General features: G+C 45.2%; 2 protein-coding genes across 5 annotated transcripts in view; both read right to left on the bottom strand.

Annotated features, from left to right (window-relative positions):
• The window catches only part of LOC103362664 (absent in melanoma 1 protein-like), a 30,729-nt gene extending 17,505 nt beyond the window's left edge, over window positions 1-13,224 (bottom strand). Inside the window, exons 1-7 of one of the 3 annotated variants that reach the window (XM_008289082.1) lie at window positions 8,866-9,046; window positions 8,613-8,684; window positions 6,893-8,316; window positions 2,867-6,362; window positions 2,389-2,568; window positions 1,323-1,361; window positions 420-538 (exon numbers count right to left, since the gene is read on the bottom strand). In XM_008289082.1, coding sequence (XP_008287304.1) covers window positions 420-538; window positions 1,323-1,361; window positions 2,389-2,568; window positions 2,867-6,362; window positions 6,893-8,316; window positions 8,613-8,660 — 5,306 coding nt within the window. In that variant the 5' untranslated portion in view covers window positions 8,661-8,684; window positions 8,866-9,046. Of the gene's footprint in view, window positions 1-419; window positions 539-1,322; window positions 1,362-2,388; window positions 2,569-2,866; window positions 6,363-6,892; window positions 8,548-8,612; window positions 8,685-8,865; window positions 9,047-13,009 lie in introns of those variants that run through there. The other 2 variants (XM_008289083.1, XM_008289081.1) reach the window with 2 other exon arrangements.
• A 4,315-nt stretch (window positions 13,225-17,539) lies between these two features.
• On the bottom strand, window positions 17,540-20,380 carry LOC103362663 (melanocortin-2 receptor aCCessory protein 2A). Of its 2 annotated transcripts, none has more exons than XM_008289079.1 (4): window positions 20,336-20,380; window positions 19,908-20,048; window positions 19,347-19,446; window positions 17,540-18,734 (listed from the first exon to the last, which is right to left on the bottom strand). In XM_008289079.1, exons 2-4 carry the CDS (start codon window positions 20,023-20,025, stop codon window positions 18,266-18,268), a joined length of 687 nt encoding a protein of 228 aa, XP_008287301.1. In that variant the 5' UTR covers window positions 20,026-20,048; window positions 20,336-20,380; the 3' UTR covers window positions 17,540-18,265. The 2 variants fall into 2 exon arrangements, with proteins under 2 accessions (XP_008287301.1, XP_008287302.1); XM_008289080.1 differs by lacking the exon at window positions 20,336-20,380 and adding an exon at window positions 20,151-20,206.
• Between the last annotated feature and the right edge of the window lie 4,581 nt (window positions 20,381-24,961).

Here is a 24,961-nt window from a genome sequence, read left to right as displayed (position 1 = left end):
TCTACGAGTGGCAGCACCGTGTCAAGAAATGCAGCGATGGTCAGCAGAAGCAGGGAAGAAGAGGGACTGCCAGTAAGAAAAACATCCAGTTAAACGGTTTCTAAAAAAAGAGAGAACATCTGCAAAAGTTGCAGCTAAGTGAGCAGCCGACATGTTTGCCAGGCCACAAACATACACATGACGCTGAATGTAAACAGAAGCTTTTCTCTCAAAAATGTTCAGAGGAAGACGTGCAGAAAAGGAGTGCAGTTAAGCAAGTACGGGGCTCTCGATGCTAATATTTCATTAAATTAATCCTGTGAGGAGCCTTAGCTGGCAACACCGGCCTTCTCAAACCCACTTGACACTAATTAGAAGCACACTTCACAACACATTTTCTCTCCGTCATCTGAAAGTTCTGGTTGAATTCTGCTACTTACCATCCTCTAACGACCTTCACAGATACGAGAGGCGAGAGCTGCAGAGACGTAGCATCTGCTACATCCCTGTAAATCTCATATGCTTGGCCGCTGAACTGAGCTTTTTCAAACAACACCATCTGCACAGAGACATGAAGGGCAGCGTCAGAAAAAAACAGAAATCAACACATTCACCGTGAGCAGAAATAATGGCATCGCTTGCTAAATCTGTCACATTAAATCAGGATTCGCTGAGTGCTGAAAAAAGCCCTGAAAGCATGACATTCTAACTTTGTTTCCCTTTTTATGCTACAGTAAGAGCATTGTTCATCTATAGCAACAAAGCACACACAATGACTTGGACTACTACAGTGTGCTGCTAATTTAATGCATCACATTTTTGTATTAAAGTAGACTTTTGTGAATAATGAACTACAAGAACTGGCAGCTGAACACTATGCAGTCAATAAAACGTATAAACTAAAAGCCCTCTAGTCCAAAAATCAGAATCTTTCATGCATTTGTGTTTTTTTCTATCAGTGCCAGTCATGACGGTGGATCCCCTGCACAGCCGAAGCAGAAGGTAGATTGAATTAATGAATAACTGATGTGTGGGCAACTCTGAGAAATTCTGAGCGCCGGGAGAATACTTTGCTGCAACAACAACTAATGAAGTTCTGCAATAATGAAGAACCACAAGATTTGCACTGTGTTGGCAGCACTGAATTCCATGATTGTAATTGCACCCAGCTGAGCATTTGCACGGGACTGTTTTTCTTCTTTTCTTTTTTTTTTTTATACTTTGTTTACCCCCAAGAACACCATATGAAAAGCAGATGTTGCTACAGAACAGAGAGTTGTCTGTCCAGATTCCTCTCTCCATCTTGTTTCTATTCTGTGTGGGCAAAGCCATGCCAACTGTACCTTTCCGGGACGCTTGTGAAATCCTTTGACGGCTCTTATCTGGAATGCAAAAGACACATAACTGAGATTGCGACAATCACCGCGGCGCACGCCAACAAAATGCAAAGGAGGCTCATCTGCATTTGTTTGTGCAGCAGCTTTGTGCCTATTCAATATCCTGACCTTTCGGTTTACTTCCATGGGCACAGTGGGTCTGTGGAGAGCAGCGCTGTTCTGATTTCGTAGTCGCACAACACACTGAGAGGCAACCCAGCCAAAAGCAGAGTTTCTTAACCCTCTAAGGGGCCTTGCGAGTCTGGCAGCTCGAAATGGCAGCGAAAGAGCTGAAAAATGTACGCTGCTGCTGCTACTAGAACAGTTTCTATAATCAGGTAATGATTTTCATGCAATCAGGCTGAACACTTTCTCAAGCTGCATCTGCTTATTTTCTCAGTATTCTTTGATTGTCAGCAGCGTTACTGTGGGTCGGCTGGACAATACAAGCAATTTAAACACGCTTTGGGAAACCGTAATGACCATTTTTCAGCATCTTCTAACATCAAGGAAATGTCCAAACAGCAAACTTTCAGTCAGATTACTCTTAATAGCAGCTTGCAGTAAAACTAGTCTGCAGGCAAACGTACAATTCAGCATGTGCACGGCCTTTGTCGTCATAAAACAGCCACTGAACAAATGTTTACATGGGTCCCAGTGGTGCTACTGTCTCAATGAAATTCCTTTGTCCTCTGCGATTAGCAGCAAATCACAGTCTATCCAAGAAAATCATTTGAAAATGATTAAGCTGTAGTGGAGTAAAATAAAACATCACCAAAATAATCATTAGCTGCAGCTCTGAGCCCAGCACAGCTCAGTTTACTCTCCCAAATAACTTCAAAGGGATAAGTGAGACAGAAATGCAGCATCAGGGTGGACAGGTAAGCTTCTCTAATGATGACCATGCTTTAAGGGAAATTAAGGACATCAGTCAGTTCACTTGCCATCGCAGCAGGCAGGCCTGTTTGCTGACACTCTAATATGTGATTTTAAACTCTTATGCGTGCTTTAATAATGTATGCAGCACACTTACATTACTTCTAAGTATCCCCTGTGGCTGCGCCGGAGGCTGCTTAACTTCGGGGAGCGCTGGGTTTGTGGTTGGAGGGATCCCAGGAAAAGACGGAGCCTTGGCGTTAGGAAGCACCGGAGCTGGTTTCACAGCCGGCTCGGCTTCACCTCCAGCAACAGGAGCTGACATGTTTCCTGTTAACTGATGCATAAATCAAAGAGTCAGGTAAATACAAAATCTGGTCAGTGTGTCTGTCTGATAATGACACACACTTGGATGACTTTTATTGTCATTTTTATGTCAACATTAGGTGACATGCACAGTTACAACATGTTAAAACGCCGTCATTAAGCTCTTCATACTTAGTTGTTCTAGTTGTTAGTCAACAGCTTCGAGTGTTTCAACTCGTCTGTACTTGCTGGATGTGTTTTGTCGATGTGTTGTGAAGAAAACTAAAATGATATTCACGTCACTTTCAGCTACATACAGTGAAACTAACCTCCGGTTTGACTTGCTCCTGTCCTTGCACGCTCTGCACTGGTTTTGCCTGATCTCGAGGGAGGTACTTCTCTAAATAGTCGGGCAGCTTGATGTCGTTAAAAGACGGAAGTGGAGGACCTGAGTCACAGACCACAACCTCAGCATCCGGCGCTTCCTCTGCACTCTGCTTAGGCATTATGTCTTTGATTGGGGCTGAGGCAGTCGGGCTGGGAGAGGGCGACTGGGATGAAGATGAAGGGCTGAGCCGGGCGGCTTCGCTGGGCGACACATTCCCAGAGCCGGTGCCCTCCGCCGGCGCCTCAGCTCCGTTCCTCTTCCCTCTAAAGTTGAAGGAGGAGAGGCTGCTGAGGATGCCGCTCCTCTCCAAGCGAGACTTCACCTTGACCTGATCATTCTTCTCCTCCGTTGCGTCCTCCTCATCCTTTATGGGAACCTTCTCCCTGAGACGAGAGTGAGTGTCCAGACTGTTGAGCAGCATGCTCCTGTCAGCCAGACTCGCCCTGGCAGGCTTCAGGCCCGCTATTGTGTCTTTGTGCTGGATATTGGCTAAAATGCTCGGGGTTGTTTCTATGGTGTTAAGAGCCTTCTTCCTCAAGCCAAACGTGAACTCCTCAGGGTCAAACGTCTTCTCGAAGCGGTCCTCTCGAATGGCCGGCATTGCAAAGGGGGGCTGAGGAGGCCGAAGGTGGTTGTGTTTACGCGGCGGGAGGGAGAACGGGACGCACAGGTTCTTGATTTTCTCAATGAAATCCTCGTCATCCAGATCAGCAGAGGTGTCGAGAAGATTGCTCTCACTTCCTGACGCCTTCAGTTTTCCCTCTGGGACTCTAAGTTTCTTTTTGGGAAAGTCCACATCCAGCCAGCTAGAGGGGGCGTCTTGCCGCTGTGAGGAATCATCTTTGCTAAGCCCCCGTGGCAAATGGAGCTTCTTCATGGGTGAACGCTGGATTGTGTCTGAGTGCAGCTTATTAGCCTCTGGGGAAGCTGGTGCTTTCTGAGTCTGACTCGGCTTGATATTGACTGGTTCCTGTTTTGAACGTGTTGAATTATCGCCATTACCGACAAGCGAAAGTTCATTGACGGGCACATTGAGTGTTTTCTCAGCTGACTTCTCCGCTGCATTGACTGCTGAGCTTGAAGCAGTCCTGCTAGACGGGCTGTGACTCATTCTTTCTGCATCCTTGACCGGAGCAGCATTACTCGTGCCCTCTTTATTTTTTAGGGCCTCAGTTTGTGGGTGGCTAGAAGCTGGTCTCATTATGTCTCCTGAGATTTTGACCTCTGAGGGCACCGGTTTGACAGCTGGACCTTTTCCCCGGTGATCCCGTCCTGCTCCCTCTGTGCTTGCAGAGGCAGAAACAGGAGGAGAAGCCTTTTTAACCGACGGCTCTTTCTTTTCCTTACTCGTCACGTCAGTCTGTGCAGCGTTCGGACTGTCCTCTGCCACTTTTACACTCACTTCCTCTGCTGCTGTAGGTGCTTTGGTAATAGGCTTGGAGCTGGACGGCGCTGCATCATTAGCTCCATGTGTACATGAGTCATCGAGTGAACTCTCTGTTTTTTCCACAGATACAGAATTAGGCTGTGGTTCTGCTGCAATCACCACTGGCTCTGTTTTTGTTCCAGGGCTTTCTGTCGGCTGTGTTTGCAGCTCCGGAGGCACATTTGTAGCCGTCTCTGCTTCGGGCCCTTTATCACTCTTAGCGCTCCTCACAGCCTCATTAGTCTGGCTGATAGCAGGTACAGCAGCAGCCTTCTCTGGATGTGCGGTCTCTGTGTTACTCACACGTTGTGTTTGAACAGGAACGCCTGATGATCCGCCGGCCTTCTCTGAAGAGTCAGACGCAGACCCCGCTTGGATGGCTTTTGGTGTTGTCGTGTCTTTAACCGGCTGTGTCTCACGTCTTTCAGCTTTTCCTGCAGCGCTCCCCTCTTTCCCTGAGATGCCTGAAACTTTGCCCTTTGTTGTACTTTCATCTGAAGCCAGAGGCTGCTGGGTTTTTTCTTTGCCTTCTTCTTTAGTCTGCTTGTTTGTTTTGCCCGACGCTTTGTCTAATTTCTCCACCTCTTTACTCTCAGCCTGATTTATTGGCCCCGTGTCCTTGCATGGCCCTGCTTCCTTTTTATTGGGCTTCTCTCCTTTCGCTTTGCTTTTTGACTCAGGTTTTATTGGCACTTGTTTCTCTAATTTGGGATGTTCAACAGGTGGATCCTTCCCCACTGCAGGAGACTTCTCCGTGGGTTTTTCAGGCGAAGGTGAGGGGGAGGAGGCTGAAGTTTCTCTGCTGTCCTCAGAGGCCTTTTTTCCTTCCAGTGTGAATACGAGGCTGTGTTCCTCTGCTTTTTCCTCCTTTTGAGGTAAAATAACGGAATCCTTGTCAATAGGCTTCTTTGTTCCAGCGCTACAAGCAGCAGCGGTATCGGGTTCATCTTTGTTGACAGACGGTTCAGGCAATCCCTCCTTTCCGCTGATTGGTTTGTCAATATTCTTGTTTTTAAATGAAGCATCTGGCTGTTTCTCGTGTTTGTCCGATGCCTCCGATTCCTTTTTAAACGCTTTCTGTTTGGTGTCGCTCGTCGGCTGTTTGTCCGTCGCGTTTCCTTGGACTTTATTAGATGGTAATGAGATGTTTTCTGCAAGTTGTTTGGAGGTAGATTTATTCTCCCCTGCTTCCTCCACCTGCTCTTGTTTTATCTCAGTGACCTTTGGCTTGCTGCTCGAGCACTCGGGTTTGTTTTGATTGCTGGGGCTGATGGGACTGGTTGGTTCTTTGCCTTTCCTTTTTTTCGAGCGGGAGCCTGTTCTGCTCGGGGCTTTCGAGTGAGGGCTAATATCACCGCTCTGTTCTGCGGAATCACCCGGCTCTTCAGCTGGAGCATCTGTTTGAACGCTGTTAGGTTTCGTGTCCTTATGTGCTGCTTCTGAGCTCGCTGCTGCTTGCTTGGTTTCTGAGTCTGTTATTTGTTCCTTAGGAGTGGAAATCTGTACCCCGACAGCAGTGGTATCTCGTTCTTCTGGTTTTGACTTTGCCTCAGACACTGGTTTCTTCTTTATCTGCTCTTTCGCATCCAGTTTACCCTGACTGTCCAGTTCTGGTGGCTCCGATGCAGCAGCAGATGAGGTGGGTTTTCGAGACATTCCTTTCGTGGCTGGTGTTTTAGGCAGCGCCGGTTTAGAATCCGACCCAGACGCCTCTACAAACCTCTGCACTCGTTCCTTGATCGACATCGGCTTCTCCCTGGCAGGTGACGCAGAGCTGGACCGGAACTGGCCGTAACGCTCGGCCGATCTGGACCTCTGTTCTGACAACAGAAACTCTGCCTTCAACTTGTCGGCTGCGTTTCTGGCTGGAGAGGCATCGGCGCTCCTCGGGGTTCGGAAGGTCTGCTTGTTGCCCCCAGCGGGTCGCTGCTGCTCAAAGAGGCTGATCTTATCTTTGATCCGGCCAACGACTTGCTTTGGCGCCTCATCCGCTGTCTTCTGGCCGCGTACTCTGTGATAAACGAGAGACAAACGTTTGAAATAAAAACCTTGGAACATGTAAAGTCATTTGAGTTTTGTTTTTTTACGAGCACACCTGCCTCAAACTCTTTTAATTACTTTAATCGCTGGATGATTTGTTCACGACCCAAAGATAAGACTAATCTGACCCAGATTTCGATTTGATCTATACTTTACAAGACCAACCCCGAGGCGCGGGTCTGAACTTTGTGTTATGACTCACACCATTGTTGCACTGTGGATACACCTGTCTTTTTTTTCCACCCACAGCAGTTGACATACACTGCCCGCTTTGACAGCAAATCCATGTAAAACAAAAGCTACAGGTGGGTGAACTGTCAGCTAATGAAGGTACGCAGGTTAAATCAAATATTTAACCCAACTACTCTGACAAAAACAGCATATTATGTGGACTGCATTACTGACACAAAGCTTCATACACCCCAGTTCATAAATATTTGGCAAATTATTGTGTTATTCCCTCACACATCAAACACTTTCCTCTTTCTGACTTGAACTCACCGGGAATCAGTCTCTGTTTTGGACTCATCCTTTGCTTCATCCTTGGTGTCCCGTGAAGCTGCGTTATATTCCCGGTGTTCCTCCACGAGGCTTTCTTTAGGATTGAAAGGCACATGTTTTGGAAAAAGCTTCACCTCGCTCCGGGAAACCTTCAGACTCCTGCGTTTGGACTCTGGCGTCTCCGTCTTCCGTTCCACTTTGTAAAAGCTGTCATCGTCCTCCATGTCTGCGCCACCATCCGCCACACATGCCTGAGTCTCTGCAGTGACTGATTTTGAGTCCTGGAAGTTGTCCAACTGCCTGACCGTCGCGGGGCAGGAAATCTTACTTTGCCCTCCTCCTCCTCCTCCTCCTCCTCCTTCAGGTGAGGCCTGTGAGGAGGGGTTAGGCTTGGAGGAGGAGCCTGCAGATGCCTCTCTCATGTGAGTCTTTGGACTTTTGCCCTGGGGACTGCTGACTGAGTTATTGGATGTAGGTTTTCCCTGCGCCCCAGGCAGCTCTTTTGGGGGCACTTTCTCCAGAGGGCTACTCCCTCCATCTCCCTGAGAGTTCTTCCTGACTTTCCTCCTGGATGCGTTTTTACGCCCCATGTTGTCGGCCTCTGTTTGTTCTCCAGCAGGTTCAGGCTCTAACTGTGAGGCTTTGTGTGATTTCAGTGACACTCCCACTACAGCGCTGTAGTAACTCTGTGCACCAGCAGCAGGCCCCACATCTGTCCTTTCGTGCTCTGCACTTGAGCTATTTGGTACATCTAATCTTGTCAATGACTTTGCCTTGGGGAGGACCTGTAGGCTTTTTGTGAGTGTTTTGCAGACAACTTCCTGACCGGCAAGTTTGTCGTTGCCGCAGTGAGTTACGCTGGTCTCCTCCAGGTACACGTGGAGCCTCTTGCCGGTATGGGCTTGTCTCTGGGCCTGAGGCGGGGTGTTGGCCTGGTCAGAGTCCCATACCACTCCCTGTTTAGAAGTGAAGGAGAGATGTGTCAGATGACTGGCATTCTTTTCAGGATTCCCACTCGCTGAAGCACCGTTGCTGCTCTCCTCCCTCTCCTTGCCCTGCCCTGTTCTCTGCTTCCTGCTCTCTGCAGGCTCCTCCTCTCTTGGACCTCCTTCTCGTGTCTGAGTGCTGCTCACAACAGAGCCGACTCTGTGGGCAGACTGCGTGGCGTCCTCGTCTTCACTGGGGAAAACGTCTCTGAAGAGACCCAGTGGATTGGGATTCTCCTCCTCCTCCTTCTCCCACTGTTGTCCCCTTGCCTGAGGTCTCACAAACTCCTCACTCGCCTCTTCTGCCTCTGATTTAAGATCGCTAGTTGGGGAATCATTTTCAGAGGAACTTTTTGGTGGCTTTCCCCTCCACGGAGAGAACCAGCTGCCAATACGACCCAGAACTCCAGTACTTGGCTGCTCTTCGGGGGTCTCAGACTGAAGAAAAGCAGAGAAATAGCACATAAATACCTGCCGGCACATGCGGTTGCTGATGATAAACATGCATATTTCTGAAGTGAATATGCGCAAACTTTACATAAAAGGATGGTTGTGCAAATGTCATGAGTGGTCTATGAACAAAGCAAAGAAGTGCAGGCTTTAAAAACCAAGGAAAATAAAATTAAGGATGTTCATAGACATGTTTTTTTGTTTGTTTGTTTGTTTGTTTGTTTTAGTACAGCCATGCATCTCTCAGCATAACATGCAGGAGTGCTTATAACCTGTAAGCTTACCGTAGAAAATACCATATCATTCAGACTCTTTATGTAGGTTGTGAACATGATTTTGGTTTAGAACAAAAACTCCTACAGAGCATAAAACAAACACAAAATCATTCCAACAGGATAAACAACAGCAGTGTGAAAAAGCAGAAAAAATATCACAAGAACAAAAAAGAAAAAAAGGAGATACTCTTGCCTTTAGCACATTGATAGATCCACACACATAACTCTGTAACTCAGAGCGGTCATTTCAAGATCAACTCACCCTTAATTACACACAGAAGAAAACTTTTCTCTCGCCTCCAGCGTGTAAACCGACTTGTAAGCTTCAGATCCTCACTGAGATGCTGTTTCTAACTGATGGGACATGTTGCGTTTTTAGTCCTTCTCGCCTCCAGTAAAGCATCCACAACGGCAGCGCGCGCACTGTGTGGCATTGATGGTATGAGACTGAAGTTCTGCCCCTGCAGCGGCGCGCGGCAGCACCGGTGCTAAAGTGATGCCTTCAAGTGCTGCTCGTAAACTTCCGCACCAGCGTCACTATGGAGACGGTTGGTAAACACGCGGGTTTCCCACGTCATTTAGCTGATATTTGTTTGGCTGATGACTAATTTCCAGTTTTAGATGCAGCTCTCGTTATATGACTGGCTGCTGTTAGCGTTTAAAACATTTTTTTCATACCTCGGAGGCCCAGTGACAGCATCAACCCATTAAGCCTGTTTGTTTTTATATTAGGAGAAGGGTAAGAAGGGTGTTAAATTAAGATAATAACTACCCTCCTGACCACCGGATGTAATCTGTTCATTTCTTGGATGATAGTGGTTTTGCTAATATTTAAATAACAATCAAGCTCAGTGGTTTTGAGACGACACAAAATAATGCCTGTGTGTTGTTTTAATAAAAAAAAATACACAAACTTTTCTTTTTTTCTGTTTGTCGTGAGCGTCATTTGGAGGGTTATGAATTAGTTTGAACGAATAAATAAATAAATAAATTGTTATAAATAAATATAAATAAATAAAAATAATAAATTTGTTGTAATACATAAAAATATGAGGGTATGACTTTTGAGGTAAGAAAATCCCCTGAAATGGGAGGAAAGCCCCCCGTGGACATCATATGATTTTAAACAGTCTAGGCTATATTTTTGATAAATTATGTTCACCATCATCTAATAACACCATAGCTAGGACACAATAAAAAAAATACCTTATTACCTGCCTACAAGGCTAACTTCATGTTAAGCTAATAAAGTTATGCTATATTAGCTTGCCGTAGAATTCAAGCTAGCACTAGCTAGCTAGCTAGCTAGCGACACCCTACATAGCACACTACAGACGGCGTTCGCCATTTTGGAGCGCTGTCCGACAGTGAAGTTGCAACTGTTACATCCTATAGAGTGCACTTAAATATCCCACAATGCACCGCGAACAGTAGCCTGCAGCCAATGACGAGTAGCCAATCACCATGTACCGTCATGCATTGCGCGAACGGGACGAACGTCAGCGGGAAAACTTGTCATTAACATGTGAGTAGTTTCCCGTTTAGGTTGTGTTGTTAAATTAGATTTTTAACTGTTCCTGGGCCACGTAATAAACTGGGACTTTAAAGTTTTCGCACGACGCTGCTACGGCGCAAATAACGGCTGGCGAGTGACGTCATTAACAGCTGGAAGAGGGTCCAGAAATGTTAGTTTTGCCGACGCGCTCCCAACATAGTTCAATATATGGTGGTCCTCAGATAGGAAGTAGGTGGTGAGTGGAGGACTGTCGGACACGTGACCAACTGTTGCCCGTGTACACACGTGGTGGTTGTTGTTGTGTTATTGTGTGTGTGTGTGTGTGTGTGTGTGTGTGTGTGTGTGATGTGGGTGCAGACAGCTAGCCACATTAGCTTGAATTCCTGTCTGCTGTTTGCTGAGCATCCCTGGTGCCTGAGCATTGTTTCTACACACCAATGACAGTAAAGTCTTCAGTTTTGTACTTTTTCTATCAGTTATGAACCAACTGGCAAAAATCACAGCATTTCAAAAGTATGCAAAAGGATGTTTATAAGTGTTATCTCACATTTATGTCGCAGTTAAGATAAGATAAGCCTTTATTGCTTCCACAGTGGGGGATGTTTCAGTTTTACAGCAGCAGAGACTGCAAATATTTAAGGAATGTGGTATAAAAATAAAAATAGACCAAAATATGCAAGAGTACTAATTCTAATAGTGGCATTATTATTGGTATTGCATGTATGTTTGATGAATATCACCACTGATAGAGTATTAATATTGCACAGATTAATTAATTAGCAGATATTCTAGTATATTAATAAAGATAGATATTGCACAGAAAAATATTAATCATCCACAAAATGTGTTGATATTGTACCAAAGAGAAGTATGACAGTTTTAAAGTCAAACTAAAATCAAAAATTCTAAATAAAGTTAATATTCTACATGAGCAACACGTTTGGATTGAACACAATGACTCAGAAAATAATATTTCCCCCTTCTAGTCAGATTTTACATTCAGTTTTGTAAGACAGTTATGAATGAATTACCCTCTAAATTTGTTTACTTAATCATCCGTCTTGTGTACGTACTATATTGATATTCAATATGTGTCGATTCTTAATCATTTTGTTGTGTGGTCATATGAAAATAACATATTACCCGTTCTCCTTAATTATTTCCACCGGGGCTTATTGGCAGATTTGTTTTCTGTCTGTTCAGCAGGGATGTGTAGTTCATATTGTTTGTCCATGAGTCACTGTAAAGCTGCTCACATAAGTCTTATTTAAAAGCCTACAGTGTGGTGTACATTTATGCATACTGGAGTTAATTTATAGAAGGTGATTTATTGTCAGTTCAGTCCAGACTGTAATTGTTAGTCAGGCTCTGAGCTTCAGCAAATTCAGTTTTAAATAAAAGAAAGAGAAAAAAAAAGCTCTTAACTGACGTATGCAGCCTCCCAACAAATATCTAGTAGCCACATGTCTAATTATTTGGAGCCTTGTAATTTGAATTCTGTGTCTCTGTTGATATAAACCAAAACTAATGCCGAGACGTGACACTTTAATGTTGTGTCCATTGTTTAGCATTGAACTGAATGTGCTGTTTAAATTCCAACGGTCTGGGCTGTTTTTATTTATACAGAACATATCAGTGTCTTTTATACATTTATTAAGGCAGTCGGTTTGTTGTTCCGCTTCAGAAACCAGTCAGAGTGTCGCTTCACTGCAGCAGCAGAACAAAGGACAAGGCCGACATACCCGGCGCGTTACATGAATTAACTCGTTTCTGTTTAATGACTTCAATGCAAAGAACCGTGGAATTCATTTGTGCAACAACCCCTAATACCGACGCTGAGCAACGCTGACGTCTCTGGATGTTGACACAACGCTTTGCACGACAAGCGACAAAGTGTCACCTGGTTGTCAAATATGTGAGACATGTGCGAGGCTTGGGGATGACTGAGTGTAAATTTGCTCATGTGAGCGTCACCGTGAGGCCGTTTTATTTGAAGTCGCGCTTTAATCAACAAGAGCAGCCAGTCAAGGACAAACGTTCCTCCCAAACTGCCTTCTGTAATAAAACTTTTGTTCTTGACGAAACGTGTGTGAACGTGTCAGCTTAAGATGCAAAGACTCTGGTTTAGAAAAGCGCCAGCTGTTCTGTTTTTACTGAAGCACATTCTTTATGGGACGAGGTGTGTTCAAAATTCCAACATTTCTTTCGGACACTTGAAGGCAGCAGGAGGCAGGGCCCAAGCAAAGTTTTCCAGGGGAAATGACGCACCAGCCCTGTGGGTTTCAGAGCCCGTTGAATTCAGTTTTTTGGTTTTCCAAAATCTGCGTGCCCTTGTTTCATTTGGCGAGGAGCTCCAGTCAGTGTTTCCATGCAGCTCAGTCGAAGAACTTAACCCTTAAACTCCTTCTGTCTGGGTAAATGGTGAGCGTTTAGGTTTTTGCAATAAAATAAGAGGACCAAACACCAAATCATGAACTGTCATGTGCTTTAATTAAGGCCTGTTTGTCTTCCCTTTCAGTTTAATGCACCATCCGCCCTTCCTCTATGGGAGGAGCCGTTGTAATTGGTTTCATAAAATAATGTACATTGGCCCATTTCTTTACATAACCGGTCTTATTTACCCTATTTTATCACGGCTTATTCTAATACTACACCCAGTGGTGTTTGAAAGTATATCCCAGATGTAACGACAGAATTTCACTTTTTGACTGGTTCTGCTGAAGGTCTGGTTTCTACACAGACTCTCTCTCTCTCCATAAAACTGGTGCAGACAGCGGCCTGAAAGCTTTACAGTTATCCAGACAGTCCAGTTTATCGACCCCAAAACTCTACAAGCACCGACTGCACTTCTTCACAAGCACGTCACCAGAAACAAAGAGCGAGATCTTACCATGATTATAGTGTTGCTTTTGGCTGTCACAGGAGAAACATCGGTCAGACGCAGCCCGCTGCAGGAAAAAGCCCTGAAGAGTCTGAAGCCTTTGAGCGCCGCTCGCTCCTCTGAGGTAACCTGTCCCTCCTCAGAGCAGGACAGTGTGCACCACACCGCCTAATTAATATTTAAAATGAGAAAACACCACGGCTAACTCTCCCAGCTGGGTGTCATTGTGAATGAAGCTTTGGAAGAGTTATTTTTTTCCCATAGTAAGGAGGGAAGCGGTACAGGTGGAATCTGCCCGGGCGAGGTAACACACCCCTAGGCTTTGAGCACCTGACACAGCAGCCAGCTCTGACGGATTGTTGTGCAACGATGTCATTGCAAAATGACAGCACAGGTACAGGCTTTCAGCTCGAGATAGACGTACTTCCCTATGACAAGATTCTGTTCCTTTTTCATGGTTTGGTGTGATTCTGGGTGATGAGGTGTTTAGCAGCACTACTTTATGGGGACCCCCACTGCAGGACCTTTGTCTGATTGCAGACCCCCACCTTTAAAACCAAGTGCTGTTGATGCACCTTGTATTTGCATACAACCAATAGTATGCACACAGAACGCGCCAATGGCGTGAACCGCATTCCCAAAAACATGCAAATGAATTCCTCCCCTCTGTTTGTCTCTCTCTCATGACTTATTGATGAGCAACAGAAGCTGAAACCTGTCTCGTCCTCCACCCTATGAAAAATTTACGCCTCGCAGTTCTTTCTTTTACTGATAGAAGAACCCCATGGGGAACCTTCAGGCTCATATCTAGCCAGGTCTGAACCCCCGTGGTGTCAATTCAAGAATGTGACTTTCACTGTCTGGTCTTTATGTGTTTCGGGGATAACGAGTAGTTTGAACTGTATCGGGTGGCTCGCTTGTGTTTTGAAATCAACATATGGTAATCCTGCCACTCATCACACGTCACACACAGCGAGGGGAATTCCAGTTTTACGGGTTTTTAGCTAATTGAAAAAGTATCACACGGATATACAGCAGCCTTTGAAGAGCAGCGAGGAAGAAAATGCAGCTTTAAATCTGTCTTCACTCCTGCTGCCTCCACTAATTGACCTGGGTTGTAAAGGATTACCTCAAGAGCTCGTTATCCACTGACAATGCAAATCCTTCAGGGATGAGTCACACGTTCTGCGACTGAGCAATCTGACCAACTGTACTGTGTATTGTAAAAACAAGGTATATTCTCTTTCAGGCATTGGTTCATCCAAGGACGGGTTTCGCAGCAGATTTTTTTTTTAAGCGCTGCCCTGCGTCACCTCTGTACAGTTACAGACACGCTCACCACAGCTGCTCACTACAAGTTGCCTCCTTGAGTTTGGAGCAGGAATGCAGCCGCTTTGTTGCTATTCGAGGGCACAGAAAAAATCATTCTTTATATCCAGCCCAGATTTTCCTCGATTGGACGGAGGTTTCTGGACTCAGAACATTTTAATTAGATTAGATTTAGTTATTGCTGTCACGTGGAAGGCTCTTTATGCAGCTTTAGAAGCAGCGTGCAATTTTTGTTTTGGGAACTTTTCTGATAAATGTGACCTATGGGTTTGCTATTTAAAGCCACCCAGCTTAGAGTAACTATTTGAGGTGGCTTTGCTTTAGTATAAATATGGCAAAAGGCTGTGACAACATGAAGCATGACTTTGCATAAAGATGAGACTCGATGCACCGGTTGTACAGTTCATATTTCCCATCGATCGCCGGTCCCGGTGAGGACACCCAGGATCTTTCTGCGTGGAGTCTCCATGTTCTCCCCGTGCAGCGTGGGTTCTCTCCGGGTTCTCCGGCTTCCTCCCACAGTCCAGCAACATGCTGAGGTTAATTCTAAATTGTCCGTAGGTGTGAATGTGAGTGTGCTTGGTTGTCTGTCTCTAAGTGTAGCCCTGTGATAGACTGGTTACCTGTCCAGGTGAACCTGCCTTCACCCTGAGTCAGCTGGGATAGGCTCCACCTCCCATGACCCGAGTGAGGGTTAAGGTGTAGAGATGATGGATGGATAGGCAAGAAACAGAATTGTTTATTTAACAATTTTGAGACACACAATAGGCTACCTTAAATTAGAAACATCAGGGTTTGTTTTGTTTTTTTAATTCAGTCACGCTCTGTTAGCAAAAGAAAGAAGTGAGCCTGGCCCTTGTTTATGAGGCTCGGTTGGTTGTTCTCAGTAAACACACCACCACTGCTCATGTTGGTTATGTTTTGTTTTTTTGCCAGAAATCAGTCCTTGGCTCTTGTACAGTTTCTTTGAATGAGGTTAATTAAATTTGCGTGACTCATATACTTGGCATTTATGTACAGCTAATCCAGGATCAAAGCTCACTGATATTTAATATAGTCTGACCACGGAGGCTGTTGAGGAAGCATTCATCCTCTGTGCTGTTCTTCTTCAGCTGCCTTTCAGATGCAACACTCTCACATTGTGTGCGCCATAAAATATGTTGTGCATCTTGTTTCCCTGCATGTTGATATATATATAATTAGCATTTCACTGGCATTTCTTTTTGACACCCACCAAATCCCAAAGAATTTTCTGAGTCAACAGAATACCAGCGTTTGCCCTCCTTCCCCGCCTCGCCCGGCCGCCCCTCCCCGGTCACTCCTCCGTCGCTGCTCATTTGTTTTGTGCAGTCATCGCAGCCCGCCTTGGAAGACTGAGCCAATACCAGACTGTTGCGTGGAGCTGTCATGACTCCATTGCCCCACTCGCTGGCTGCTGACGCTCACTGCATCCACGGAGGCCGCCCTCCAGAGTCCAGATGAGTTGGATCATCCTGGAGTCGGATGCAAGCCGTTTCTGCATGCAAGTCAAATTAGTTGGACGGAACAGACGAGAACGTACTTTAATGCAAAACGATGGAGACGCGATGAGATTTACATGCAGCCTTCATATGAAATATTTTCCATTTTAAATACCCTGCCAGCCTTTTTGTGTTTGTGATTTCACGCTGGACACAATTTGACTGTAAACACCCCCTCAGTCAGAAGATAAATAAGAATGTGATTCACTGCTGCTCTCTCTCTCACTCCCTTGCTGCCAAGTCACTTAATCTTACATCACCACAGCAACCGCCGCCAATGATGTGTAAATGATTTTAGTTTGAAGTCCTGCCATTCACAGATGGAGAAAGGACAGCAATTAATGTATTCCTTCTGTGGTCGAGGGCTCCTCTCGAGTCCCCGCACGTCTGTCAGGTAGTTTGATCGTCAGAGAGTCTGTTTCATCGCGATGCATCTTCTGCATGTTTACATTACATAACCTCAAACATTAACCTGTTTTCTGCCCACGCCAGAGACTCGGCGTTCTGAACTTTGCCGCCTTTTTAGCGAGAGCGAACTGCACCCTGAGCGAGCTTGAAACCCGGCAAAGCAGTTCCTTTTTTCTTAAATTCTTCACTGGCGGGACTGAACAACACTTCTGAGTGTCGCTCAGCTACACGGTGACAGTTTAATGATTAACGTGGCATCTGATTTCTCAGCTTAGCGACACGGTTGCGGGGATGTTTGTGCTCAGAGTAAAGAAAGAAAGAAAAAAGGGAAAAATTTGGTTTATTTTTATTGAGTTTTCTCATTAACTTCTGGTCCCTGTAAAAGGCGCCGTGATGTTTTTATCATCAGAAAACAATTGCTGCTGCTTATCTAAGAATGATGTCAATGTTAATTAAAGACGATGTTCTTTCTGGTGAGTTTTGTGCAGAAAAAAAAATCCTAATAATTGAGGTAACAAAGCGCATTTATTCCGTCTGGTTGTGACTGCCTGCTTTTCAATGAACACAAGACATGCCAGCAGAGGTCAGAGGTCTTCATTTTTATTTTTATTCCCCCCTGGAACATCATAAAACGAATTAATAGGCTGTTTGTCGAAATCCAAAAAGACTGATTTGGTGGAGTCGGCGTTGCATTAGCGCTGATAGACTCTCAGGCATTCCCGGCACAATCCCTCAATCAGACAAACATACGTCGCTCGTCCGTTTCCTGATAACTGACAACCAGCAGTGTTCCTCTGCATAATCACCCAGTGATGTTGCTCGAAACCATTTTAATTTGTTGTGGCTGGGAAAGATTACTCTCTGAATAAACAGAGGCAGCAGCTCTGTTTTGTTTTTTTCTCTCCCCTTTGTCGAACACTGAGGATATTACCAACAAGGAACCTGCATTTATTGATGTTTTTAGGCGTTTGTCGACACGGCAGCAGTCTGTAAACGCAGCATTTTGTCGTTTGAAGTCGTAGGCAAGTTCAATATTTGCTTTTAGCTCAGTTTGGGTCTCCTCCTCCTTCTCCTGGGGCTAAAATACCGACTCTTTAGTTGCAAAATGCCTCACTATGGTCTGCTGTGTGGTCGTTGCAGGTTGTATATTGTGTGTTAACCACAAGTTAAAGCTATCACCAGTTATGTTATCCTCTGTGCAGCTTTAAATTCTAGCTCCAGAACCCTGATCGTTTGGTATCATGTTCCGTGTCAGGAAATGCTACGACACACCAGCGTTTGGTTGATTTCAAAAACCATTTCGGCTTTATTTGGACAATCGACATTCAGCATCGTGTAAGTTTAACAGGACTACAAAAGTATCACGTCATATCGTCGCCCCGGGTCTCGGGTTCCCTACCCCCCGTTAAAGAACAATGATATGTTTGATTTTGTGCTACTAACGACACAGTTGACGTACACTTCACCGTTTCTACGAGAAAGCGCTTAATTTTAGAACTAAGAAGAAAAAGAAAAAGAGTCTCGCTGGTTGACCAACTGGCATCCACGCCTTGTTGTAGAGATAACGTCCAGGGATCCACGAAAAAAACAAAAAAACAGGAAACAAGACGGCAATAACAGCGGAACGAACTGAACGAAGCACCTCCCGCTGGCGACCCCGCTGCTCTTTCGTTTTTCTCAGATGTGGATGGTTCTGGTCCAGAACGGCACAGCTTCACCTAATTGAAGAGCCAAGTGCTCAGAGTAACATACTGTTACCGAGGCGTTTGTATGTGCAGGAGGGAATCTCATCTTCTAACTTGGAGTTGCACTTAGAATAGGGTTGTGGGCTTTTGCTTTGTACCTTTCTCCTTGTTGATATGACCGTATGCTTGTTCAAATATAATTGTGTAGCAGATGAGTGTATCTCCCCCCGGTCTGGCCACAGCTGGCCCTCTGAATGGAAAGCAAATGACAGTACAATACCACTATATCCAAGCCTGTTTTGTTGTTGTTTGCAGAAACATCCTTAGCGGACGTCACAGTGAGAACCGTGAGACTGAGACTGGCGCTCCAGGACGACGGACGGCTCGTACAGCAGGTCGTCCTCTCCGAGCGCCGAGTTGTGATCCAGGCTCACAAAGTTCGGGATGTTGAAGTGAGACAGGAAGGCACACTCTCTGTCTGTCTTACACTCCTCTATTAATCCATTGAGATGCTGGCGTCCGACAGCTTCCTCAACGTCCTCCTCCATCTCGTCCACGCCTCCGGGCCTGTTGCAGTTTCCCTGCTGGGCTCCGTTATGCTTCCCGGCTCTCTTGTCTTCGTTTTTTGGCTTCCCCTGACCCTGGTCGTCCTCATTGATGTAGAAATTAAAATACGAGCGTGACCCGGCCAGCAGCGGACGAGAGAAGGCCTTGTCGTTTTCGTCCTGGTGACCGTCGATGTCTACCAGACAGCTCCCCGGTCGATGGTGCTTTTCAGCGGAGTCCTGGTTTCTGTTGAGGAAACAAAGAAGAGGTCCGGAGTGAGAGCTCGCCTTCGAAAAAAGGCTTTGAAAAATATGAAAGGCTTTTATTTGTCATTTTTTGCACTTAATGTCGCTGCAGCTCAATACACAGGACTTCTTTTTCGCTGCTTTGTACGTCTGTGTCTGGACATAAATGCCCCAAATGATCTCTGCAGCCTTTTATGGCAAAACAAAGGGGGTCGAGGGAGGGCGACGAACGCACCGCCAGCCCATAATCTCTTTATTCCATCTTAGCCTAACCTCAGCTTCACTCGGTCTGACCTTATGAGTGATTTCCCACCAATTTTCCACTGCCGCTCTGCACTTGAAAATGTAAATCAGCCTTTTCCAATGTGCGGCTCATCCTCCCCCCAATTCATCTTTTCACAGAAAATGCATGCAGCCAAATTTACAACGTCTTACAACTTTAATTGGCATCCCTGAACCTCATTACAGCCCCTCTCTCTCTCTGCTGTCCATTTACGAACTTCCCGAGTCCATCCTCAAGACAGCGCCGACATGAGAGGAGCTGGATTTGCTTGAAGCTCTCGATGAAAGTGAAAGGAAGCGAGGGGGTGCTGCTGCTGGTGCGTGTACTCACTCTTGATGTGGCGCTCCCGTCTTTGTGAGCAGCGTGAGGACAAAGAACATGAAAATGACAAACACCGCCAGTCCGACCCAGAAGCCGATAACGATGGAGTCTGGAAAGGTCAGAGAGGGAAGACTCTCGTTAGCACATCAGTGTAAGCGATTAAACTCATCCCTCAGCTTCCTCAGGAGACCTCGCTCTGAGGGCAGAAAAAAATCCTCCATTAGTCAGTCACACTGAGCACTCACATCATTTTTCTGGGATTGGATTAGTTTGCTGTGGCAATTTGGTCTCATTAAGTGTCTTTATCGTGACCAGTGGGGTGTAAAAACGCCCAACACTGGTGCAGCATGAAGCCCTGCTGCTGGGTGATGTTATTTGGAAACCAGGCAACCGATGTCACCCCTCAGCTGAGGCAATAAAGATAATGCAAGTGAGTGAGGAGATAATGGAACATGATTACCTAGAAGTGGCCTGGGTGGCTCACACAAAGTGCACAAAGTGGAAGGACAGTTAAAGGAAAATGGAGAAAAAAAAAGAAGGCAAGGCGCTCAGTGACGGATTCATTCTTACATCTGTGCGCTCTGAGTCCCTCAAAAGAAACGGGCTCCTCGTCGTCGTAGTATTCATACTGCCACACGTAGTCACTGCGACGCGCGCTGGCTTGGCTCCGGTTGTGGGAATCGGACATTTCCAATCGATTTGTGCACGAACCTTAACAACAGAAGACAGCTGAAATCAATCCAAGAAGGACGCCACATAAACAGCACGACACTGTGTCCACAAAGTAAGTTTGCATTAAAAAAAAAAAACAACCTCCCCCCCTCCAGGAAACCTCTCCGCTGCTGAGAAACACAATTTACAGCCTTCCAAATTGTAAAGAGAGGGAGAAAAAAAAATAATCCACGAGCTTGGATGCTGTTTCTCGTCCTATAATTTCATAAGAAAAGCGCACCAAAGTGTGGCGGAGGAGAAGGGAGAGAAATGTGTCGCCGCGTTACCGTTACGCAGGAACTCTGTCCATCCTCGTGTCAGGGAAAGCAGCAGTGTTTTGGTGAGGCTCCTCAGTGCGCATCACCCTCATCCAGCAGCCTCTGCACTGGCGCCTCACTCGCTCCCGGAGATGGAGAGATTAGACACTGCGCTGATGCTGGCTGGCTGGCTGGTTGGCTCGACTCCACAGCGAGGTGTTACAAGGTGGCTGATACGCAGTTCCAGATGCTTTCACATGATAGGAATTTGTAGGAAATTTGAGAGATCGCCCATGATTGGACGTGCAGGATGCGGTTTGGGTGTGTGGGATGCACCCTGTATCTCAAAGACGTATATTGTGAATGCATATTTTACACATTTACGCACAACACAGTCAAAAAAAATGCGAGAAAAATACACATTTTAGTGCATTTGGATAAATAAGGCAACTTCCAAGTTCCACTTAAACACAAACCAGTGAGACTAGTTGATGCATCGTTGGTCTTTTTGCATGCAAAGAACAAGACGTGACACAAATCACAGCTCAATGTCAGCACTGCATGTTGCACAGTCCTGTTCATTTGAGGAAACAAAAGCCGTAGTTCATCTGGAACTATTCATTAGTGGTCAGTGTGTGAACCCACAAACTCAGGAGCTAAAGGGACCAGTCATTACTCCCACTCCAGCACTTATTTGGCAACAAACTGTTTAGCTATTCATTTAGTCGGCCTCCTAATTTGCGCTTTCATTCATCCCTTGGTAATTACCTAAAAGCATAAAAAGTGTTAATGACTCTAAACCCACAATCTTGTTCCGCCCTTTGACGATGACTTCAAAGTTGTGAGTTTATTGGGAAAAGTTTGAGGAGAATCCTGAAGTGCAGCAAGGTAATAAATCACCTCCCACCGAGCCCCTACGTGATGAAGTGCTTATCTAAATGGCCTGACCTTTTGCCAGACTTTTATTTATTTTATTTTTTCCCCCCGAAAGGATGTAAACAAAGCGAGCATGACTAATGATTTTAAAATTACCGAGGATAATTTAAAAATGTGTCTGCTCGAGGCAGGAAGTGCTTTTTAAAAACTCATCATTAAATGCCTTCTTTTCATCTTTCTGATCACAAGCAACAGGCTTCATTAGGAGTCCTGCATTACTTTAATTTGTGAAGTACCTCTTAAGCCAAGGTGCTTCAGCCACTTCACTTTGGCATTCGTGCATCAGAATTAACTGTTCACATCATGGAAACTGTACCAGAGTGATGTTTACCAGTTTGCTGCAGCATAAACATCACGGCTGCTTCTCAGCGTTGGATGTAAATCATAATTCTTTTAGGGATGCTGTCCTGGGAAGATGGGTCCTTGGCAGCAGTGAAAACCTATTCCATTAGAGCAGGAAGTGTGCACAAGGTAGATATATTGGAATGCTAAAGGCAGCTTTACTGACTGCATTGAGTCTCGAAATAATGATGCCATCTGGTGACACTTTAGGAGATCTGTGTTCTCTAAAAAATACCTGTTGAGGTAATTGTTTCTCTTGACTGATTTACTCGCAATTATGAGTGATACGGGGGAGCCATACCGGAGTATATTTACCACAGGTGTTGCACTTTGTCTCCAGATCATCAGCTCCTTCTGTCCTCTCTGCTGCTCCGTTAATGAGGAGATTTGCACAAATCAACTTGTGGACATAATAATGATGTTCTCTGTAATTTTGTAATAAGCTGTTGAGGTGAATTCTACTCTGCAGCTGCTATTCTTTTTGGAGCTTCACAATAGAAAAACAAAATCTCCCTCATGCTGGATCACAATTATCACCCCCCAGTAATGATATAAAACACCAGATATCATGACTGGATGACACATTTGCTCAGTTTATTTACTGCATTCATTTTGCTAAAAGCGTGAATGTGTGCAAAAGCTGAAGCTCACTGTCTGCAGCATTTTGTCTCATTTTCATCTGCAGATCAATAATGCATGTTTCAATAAAATAGCCGGTTTCTCAAAGCTTTCACGCAGGCTTTGCTTTGGTCTGTCATCCTGTGGGCAGTTGCTTTGTTCTTCCTCAGCCACAGTGGTCACGGTAAGATGTTACACTTTGCTGCTATCACGCTGAATGTTCGAAGGGTTTTGATCAAAAGAAGCGCGGCTGCTGGCAGCGAAGCGGTTGAAGTACTTGTCAGTGAGGAGTGATAACTCATTATATCACCAACGCGGTTAGTATGTGCCAAATGCAATCCTGAGCTGTGCAGTTTCTTTTCCGCGGGACCCTTCTGTGTTTATTATCTGCAGTGCAGAGATAGTCTTGGAAATGGAAGCAAGGAATCTTGATGCCACACCAGATTGTGTAGATTTGGTTTTTATCATGGTGCTGCAAGGTGGCGCAGTTGGTTAGCACTGTTGTGTCACAGCGAGAAGGTCGCCGGTTCGCATCCCGGTGGGGATCTTTCTGCGTGGAGTCTCCATGTTCTCCCCGTGCAGCGTGGGTTCTCTCCGGGTTCTCCGGCTTCCTCCCACAGTCCAGAAACATGCTGAGGTTAATTGGTGATTGTAAATTGTCCGTAGGTGTGAATGTGAGTGTGCTTGGTTGTCTGTCTCTAAGTGTAGCCCTGTGATAGACTGGTTACCTGTCCAGGTGAACCTGCCTTCACCCTGAGTCAGCTGGGATAGACTCCAGCCCCCCATGACCCTGGTGAGGATTAAACGGTGTTAAGATGATGGATGGATTTTGTAGATTTGGTTTTTATCATTGACTAATACGCAAAAATGCCCCAGACAGGATTATTATCACATGGATTATCATCATCTGGATGTAAACAGATTTTGTCCAGCCAGAACCTAATTAGCAACTTACTCTAGGTGTTTAGACAAGGCAGTAAAATACTGAAATATCCTGATCAGGATTCCAAATGTGTAGCATCCCTGCAGTCCCGTGTACATGTGCGACGGATCCTATCACTAATCCACGACAACATCTCATCTGAGACCTTATGGCTCCGACAGCCTGTTTCTCTGCTCACTTCACCTGAACTGTTTCCTGCAGATAACGCAACGAAAAGCTGTCGGATGATGTTGACAAAGTTAATTTCTCCAAGGACCTTCACTTTCATGTTTAAACAAAGCTCAAATGACAAGTTCCAGTAAATGAATCCGGCAGTTTTGTTTAGTTTCTTAGTGTCGCGCTCTAACGGGTGCATTTTTAACCGAGCAACAGCAAGACTCCAAAATCAGTCCATCTGACAAAGTCGCAGTATCATTTTGACGGTGTCGTAATTGCTGGATTGGCTTCCTGTAGCTGTAATTAAAGATAAGAGCCCGTTAAATGACAACTTCAGACATCATTACATGGTTACAGATTATTCTTTTAGCGTGACTTTTTACTTACACTTCAGATCTTTTAAAAATTTGATCTAATGTTGCTCCTTTTTTTTTTTTAGGAGATATTTTTGCACCAGCTCGTTTAGGTTGATATTAATGACATGCACATAAAACTGATAGACTGGCTGCAAACATATGATAAATGTGCAGTCAGCTGATTACTGTTTGTTTAAACCAGCGATGATAATCAATTTAAATTTCATTATCATCAACAGCTTTAGACTGATTGCCGGTCTTCCGCTTGACTGCAGCGCTGCAGCGAGATAACGGAGGACAAATGGTCACCAAATCACCTGATAACTCGTTGTAAAAACAGCCACGTGTTTGCAGGAAAACACCCCAATCTGGCGACTTGCGTACCTAAAAGCTTTGGTAGATTAGAAGGTTAACATTAGCCCTTTGCTGTTAGCTCACTAGCATTGGGTTATTAGCACCGATGTGTGAAAACGGCAGCAGCTTAAACCTGAAGCAACCGGCCAGGTGTGTAAACGTGAACACGACATTATCACATTATCACCTTTATATGATAAGCTTCTGGGCAAACGGTTGCCTGTTTGCAAACCCAGCATTCATTTAAAGTCAAGTCAAACTTAAGCCACAACGTTTTAGGGTTAGTAGGTGACAAATAATCACATCTATAACCATTCAGACCACCGAACCGTGTCCTCGTATCTGCCTAATAACTACATAACCTAACTAATGTTTCTGAACGTATGAGTTGAGGTTGTTTTGCTCAGAAGATATGATGCAAGGCCACAATGTTCTGATCACAGCAGAGCAGACACTGTATGAGGTTTCCATGTAAACATCACATACAGTTCCTGAGATGACTCAGAAGCTGGTGGGTGGGCCTGTGACATATGTTGGGAAGTATTAAGGTAAATGCACTTCATGGCCTGAGCTGTTTGCTCTGAAGGTCAGCTCGCTTTGTTTCTACTCTCTGCGTACAGTAAACCTGTAAGTGGACGACCACTCCTCCTGCTCGTCTCCCTCCTCTCAAGTGTTTTACAATCATTCAGGAGAATGTGGTGGCAAGAAAATATTCCACAAACGTTTCCACTGAATGGATTATTTGTCCCTTTACCTGGTAAATGTTTTATGTTGGCCAGCTCACCAATAACTGCTCCTGCTGGAGATAGAAGAGCGATGATCACTGTCGGCCGCTCTTGGCTGCCGACCAGACTGTCGCATCAGTATGCAAATTTAATGCAAATGGAAAAATTTCAAGGCGAGTCCTGTAGTAGATGTGTATATATTTCATTGTCATCTTCAGTGACAATG

The sequence above is a fragment of the Stegastes partitus genome, unplaced genomic scaffold (genome assembly GCF_000690725.1).
Source record: "Stegastes partitus isolate 25-593 unplaced genomic scaffold, Stegastes_partitus-1.0.2 Scaffold593, whole genome shotgun sequence".
Classification (NCBI taxonomy): Eukaryota; Metazoa; Chordata; class Actinopteri; family Pomacentridae; genus Stegastes; species Stegastes partitus.
The sequence above is the reverse complement of the archived record's forward strand: the minus strand, read 5'-3'. Positions and strand labels throughout refer to the sequence as shown.

Coding starts and splice junctions, on each gene's coding strand:
- LOC103362663 (XM_008289079.1), bottom strand. CDS start 20,025: ATGTCCGATTCCCACAACCGGAGCCAAGCCAGCGCGCGTCGCAGTGAC. Junction 19,447..19,907: donor GGGACTCAGAGCGCACAGAT/GTAAGAATGAAT, acceptor TGACCTTTCCAG/ACTCCATCGTTATCGGCTTC. Junction 18,735..19,346: donor ACGGGAGCGCCACATCAAGA/GTGAGTACACGC, acceptor TTTCCTCAACAG/AAACCAGGACTCCGCTGAAA.